This window comes from Protobothrops mucrosquamatus, unplaced genomic scaffold, assembly GCF_001527695.2.
Source record: "Protobothrops mucrosquamatus isolate PMUCROS unplaced genomic scaffold, P.Mucros_1.0 scaffold69, whole genome shotgun sequence".
Taxonomy (NCBI): Eukaryota; Metazoa; Chordata; class Lepidosauria; order Squamata; family Viperidae; genus Protobothrops; species Protobothrops mucrosquamatus.
Window position 1 is genome coordinate 577694 of NW_015386447.1, and position 5912 is coordinate 583605.

Sequence of the window (5912 nt, forward strand, 5' to 3'; positions counted from 1 at the left end):
CAGAATTCTATGCTTGCTAGGGAATTCTGGGAGTCGAAGTCCATACATCTTAAAATTGCTGAGGTTGAGAAACACAGTCTTTGAGAATAGTATGAATCAAGTTAGATATCTGCTATGTAAGACCCGGGGACAGACAAATAATGACAAAGAAACCGAATCTGGACTGACTTCCAAACAGGCTTGCGCTCCCTCGACTTTCGCCTTTCCGAAATGCCTTCCTTGCTCCGCATCTCACAGCGCGCTGCCTCCAAGGCAGTTCCGATTTCTTCTCAATCTAACCCATTGAACGTCAATCTCAAACCGTTGGGGCGCTCATTGGCTGGCGCTTCAGCCAATGAAGCGCTCGTGGGCCGGCCTCGCCTTTCTCCATGCTCGGTGGCCTTGTTCTGGATCGCTGATTGACAGAAGTGGGAGGGGAATCGGTCGTCCATTGGCTGTTCAGGGAGGGGTGGGTGGGATTTTGTATGAGTGCACATAGGGATACGGGAGCGGAGAGGCCTCCTCGGAGGAGGATGGTCCCCTCGGTGGGGCTGCAGCTGCTGAGCCCACCCTGTACTCCGTCGGTGAGTCCCTCTGGCCAGGGTCGCCGTAGGAGGTGGCTACGCGAGAGGCCCTCCAACCTCGTGGGCCTGGGGGCGGGGGGGGGTCTGGCCCTCTTCGCAGCCCCACATATTCCGAAACATTCCGGGTTCAACTTCTGCTCGTTCTCCGAGTGCACAGCTCCGCGTTAAGCCTCTCTCGGTTCTTACCAGCAGGGCTTTCCCCTCAAATCTCCTTTTCCGAGGCTTCCGCAGCCCTGCTTCTTACAGCAAAAGACGTTGCCATCTTCCCTCTCTGCGGAGCCCTGTGGCAGGACCTGGTCTTCCTTTCAGCTATGCAACACCCCTTGAAAACCTCGGGAGCTCTCCGGAGGCCCGTAGGAAATCAAGGGAGGAGTTAGGTCTACTATTGACATGACTGGGTTCCGCAGAAGGCAGCGCAGGCTACACTTAAAATGAGTGGGTCCTAGAAGGAAGGAAATTAATGGTAGGTAGAAAAGGTTAGGATTGCTTCTTCGGAGTCAAACATGTTCAGATCCGGAAATGGAAACGTTTTTGTTACTGTTTATTTACGTGATGTTTATGTAAATATCTTGATAAAAATACTGTTTGAGCATTAGATACTTGTCCAGTGAAATGGATAAACAATGAGAAATACTTAGGATAGGCTAGAAGGATGTAGCCTGAAGGCTCCCGAGATCATTAGGGCACACCTGGAAATAGAATGAGAACTCCAGGACTGGAAAAATAATATCTGGGAATGGATTAACCCTGTTACTAGGATGATGGCTAATGAGCCATGCTGAAGTGTTTGGTTATAGGCCTGAAAATGCATACAGTCATTGAGGCTTGAAAGCTTGATGACTGTATGCATTTTGACTTCTTCCAAGGGACCTGAAGAAGTATCAGAAATGGGATAGGAAAGCTTCTGGGAAATGAATGAATCCTTAGGGATGGACGTATCACTATTCTCAAGTGCAAGAAAGGGCTGGTCTTTTCAATTCTATATTATGTAGCTCTAATCTCTAGTAAATTATATCACTGTGGGTTTACATATTCACTCTCCAAAATTTCCTTACCAGTGACTATTCCAAAAATCACTTGAAATATGCTGTTTTTTAGAAGGTTGGGGCTTTTATGTTTTGTAAGCTACATCTATTCAAAATGGACAATATATATATATTTGTTAAAATAATGATCACCAAGAGAATACTTAAACAGAGTTTAATTAATCAACCTAGCTTTCGTCAAAATACATATGACATCGTCAGGGTTAAAAGGCAAGTAAAAAGGGGGACTTATATACCGTTATCAAATGGATATTCCCAAGAGTCGTATTTTCACTAGTATTCTTAATATATGTATGTATGTATGTATATATATATATATATATATATTCCAAAATTTCTTAACGATTGTTTCTTAATTCCCTCATGACCCTATCGATAAAGTTTGGAATAAACCAAAAGTAGTCGGTCTGTATGGGAAGACTCTAAGCTTGGACCCGACAGACGTACAATTCGTCTCCACAATCGGTGATCCGGTGTCCGAGAAAGAGTGAAACAATCGATGTAGAGACAGGGGAAGAGGATGAATGCTTTTTTTTTTTTTTGATGTCGCAGTTAAGCGACTGCTGCCTGTGGATGGCTCTAGGTTGAGCTGATACAGGCAAAAGACGACCCGCACACACCCGGCAGCGCAACTGGGTGAATGTGCGAACGGAGAACGGCTTGCGACCTCCTGATCCACCTAGCTGAGACAAACCTGTTAACAACGATGGATTGCATAATGGAGCGTTCTTCTGTGACCAAGGTGCCCTACCCGGCAACTACAATGACTTAGCCGGTAGTGTGGGTCTGTTGGCGACTCACGTCGGTATGGGCAATGCGCCCCTAGACCCCCCTCCGTCCACCCCCCTTAGTGCTTCATGGACACCGGCACACCGTCGGCAAGGGACAACCCATCGCGGAGCGATGGCACCCCCCTGTAGACGGGGAGCTTGGACCCGCTCCGCGACGCGGGCTGCGCTTGAGGCTGCGAGGGATGATTGTGGGGCTTCTGATGCATCTGGACGGCTTGGTTGCGGTCTCCGGCTTGCAGTGGATGGAGGAGAGCGAGAGACGCTTGAGGTGGTTAGGGACCGTGAGATGTCTTCCGAGAACGGACGGTTGCGCGGCCTCGCCGCCTCTCCCGCGTGTAGAGATGCGGAGCAGAGTGGAGAGGGGTGGATGCCCCGCTTGTAAGCACGACGCACACCCCGTGGAGACTGGCGCAGGCGTCTATGACTCCATGAGCCTTCCTGGAGTGAAAAACGAACGGCGGCACCCCCCTCCCACTTGTGCAGCCTGGGGTAAAGGGTGTTTCCACCCCATAAGCCAGCCATACCCTCCACTGCCCTCCAGTTCAAAAGTAATCGCAGGATCAGTTCTCCGGGGAAAAGCATCTCTGGCGGAGGAGTGTGTTCATGAGAGGAGGGCTGACTCCGAGACAGAGAGTAGGAGCAGGAGCCTAACCACCTATGGCAAGGAAAGCAAAACTCTCGTTGACCGGCCACGCCCGATGACTAGGGCTTGGTGCTGGATGCAGAGCAATGGCCAGCTATAAGGGAACTTCTCCCGCCCTGTATGAACTACAGCCCTGAGGAAGTTGGCAGTTTGCCAATGAAAGCTAGGTTTTTAATTTTCGTAGATTTCTTTTAATAATTTTGTAGGTTTGTCATGTTGGTTTTTACCATCAAATATTTTTAGAGTCTCTTCTTCTCCTGGTGTTCTTTACTTCTTGTTGTACTATGGATTCTCCCAGGAGTCATATGTAGCAAAAAAAGCTCATAGTGATGGGTAGGCAGCTAGGAAAATAAAGTATTACAAGGCATTGGTTATTGCCCAGTTTGGTGAATGCTCCTCTGCCTTAACAATTGTGTTGCTGGATCCCACCAGCAGATTTTTTCCCCATTCACTCGTCTGAACCCTGCATGAGCCTGTTGGCATGATTTCTTTCATAAAGACCAAGGCAAGAAGAGAGATTGCCATCCTTTTTAACCTGAGGCTTTTAAATAAACAGTTGGCAACAAGTAGAACTGAAAGGAAGAAACGTCAACAGCCTTCATGTTTTGAATATGGGCATCTGAAACTGAATATTCAAGACAAAATGGAACTTTGTTGACACCTACCTTTCTCATGAACTAGGCTAGATGATAGCTTAAATGACTTCACCTTGTTTGGGGAGATTTCAGCATACTGAGGCGATCCTGTTGATACTGATTTGGGACTTTTATGATAATCCTGTTCCAATTAATATTTAGCTTCAAAAACTCAAGCTAGATTTTTATTAGTATTTCTGTGTTAGATGGGTAATGGTGAGCTAGATGTAGAAAAAACTTCTATAATTCTATTGTCTTGGAAAGACTGATATTTGGTACATTTTAGACTTATTGGGGTTCAGATGTACTCAATCTGGGGAAAGCTGGTATATCAACAGAATGAATTATTAGCTCTAGAATATTGATGGATCTGAATTATTTTCTGATAGGTTTAGTGGTTAAGGCACCAAATTAGGAACTAGAAGACTGTGAGTTGTAGTTCTACCTTAGGTATGAAAGCCAGCTGGGTGACTTTGTGCCAATCACATTCTCTCAATTCGATCCACCTCACAGGATTGTTGTTGTAGGAAAGTAAGAGGAGGAAAAAGTATGAGGTATATTTGCAACCTTGAATTATTTATCACCACCACCATTCTAACCATTGTCTATCCACTGCAGGATGAAGATCTCTTTTGTATGTTTCCAACCAATATGATCTTGAGATTTCTTTTACCAGTTGGGCCCACAATACTTGCTGATGTTGTCACTCCATCTTATTTAGGTCTCTTTTGTGGACACTTTTTATTAAGTGGAATCCATTCTATGACTGCCTTAGTCCACCTGCCATCAGTTCGTCTTGCTATGTGGCCAGCTCATTTCCATTTCAATTCTTTTACTCTTTTGATGGTATCATTTGTTCTCTATCCATGTGCAGGTCTTTCTATCTTGTGATGCTGAACATGTATCTTTCCATGGCTGTTTGTGCCACTCGTAGCTTTTGTATTGATTGTGAGGTTAGTGTCCATGTTTCACTGGCATATGTTAGAACAGGTAACACACACTGATTGAAAACTTTTCTCTTCGGGCATAGGGGGAGGTTCTTGAAAATTATGCTTAACTTGCCAAATGCCTGCCAGCCACATTTAACACACCGTTCAGATTCCCTTTTTGTATCACCTTCCATTGAGATCTGTTGGCAAGGTATATATAGTGGTCTATTATGTCTAGTTCTTCTCCAGATATAAAAACTTATTTTAATAAACAAAAATAATGAGAAGAGTGATATTGTTTTAAATTTGTGCAAATATTAATATCTGGCAAGTAAGTTTGATTTTGCAAATCCTGAGAGGGTCTTGAGAACTTGCAGGGGTCCTTAAGAAACACCATGGCATTTTTGAGAGATGGAGCTGGACATTACGGTGCTGCTTTGTAGAAGATTCACTCCTATGTGCTTGAATATTATCATAGTATTGAGATACTTCTGCTTGGTCGAAATGTACAGAGGAATCTTGTTAAGGTTCCACCTTAACTTTGTATTATTTAAAATCTGTATGACACTGATGGGAAAGTTCATATCACCAGTACATCAATGATACACAGCTACCATTCTTGATTGGCAAGATTAAAATGAACAAATAGTTTCGGAAAGGGACAGATCACAATTGATCACAGTACTGGCTTTATTTTACCTTGCTTCAAAAGATATCAGCAGTATTACAGAATGTTTTAATATAGCATTTGTTGATTAGGCTAACACCTTTGATTCAGTATGTAGTAATAGATATGGACATTAGCCAATATTGATGCAGATAAAGATTTAATGTATTTAGTATACCCAATTATATTCCAATAGATTTGCTCAAGTGAGAATAAGTTCCTCTGGATTGCTAATAGTATCCGTGAAATGAATACTACAACAAGGCTATATTCTCATACCCATATTGTGTAATCTTTATATAAACTCAGTAGTGTGTTATATATTGGCTTTAGAGTTCTTCCCTCTATCTTTAGGTTCTTGAAAATTTTACCATATGATAAGAGTTATGATTCTTTTTTCAATATAAAATTTTATTGTTTTCATCATAAAAAAAAAGAGATACATCACAGATATTACACAATGTTATATCCCATCCCCCCACCCCCCGGACTTCCCAAACCAAACCTAGGCTAATATTCAAATACAAGTAAACAAATATTAATATCTCTAACTCCAAACTCTAAACTTAAACAATCCATCTCCTCCGTATTAATAAAAATTATTCATTTAATTAGTTCTTCAAATACCCAAAATCTTT

General features: G+C 43.2%; 1 protein-coding gene across 1 annotated transcript in view; it reads left to right on the forward strand.

The window, feature by feature from the left end:
• The first annotated feature begins 466 nt into the window (after positions 1–466).
• The window catches only part of USF3 (upstream transcription factor family member 3), a 50037-nt gene continuing 44591 nt past the window's right edge, over positions 467–5912 (forward strand). Inside the window, exon 1 of the mRNA XM_015812124.1 lies at positions 467–563. Coding sequence (XP_015667610.1) covers positions 513–563 — 51 coding nt within the window. The 5' untranslated portion in view covers positions 467–512. The remainder of the gene's footprint in view (positions 564–5912) is intronic.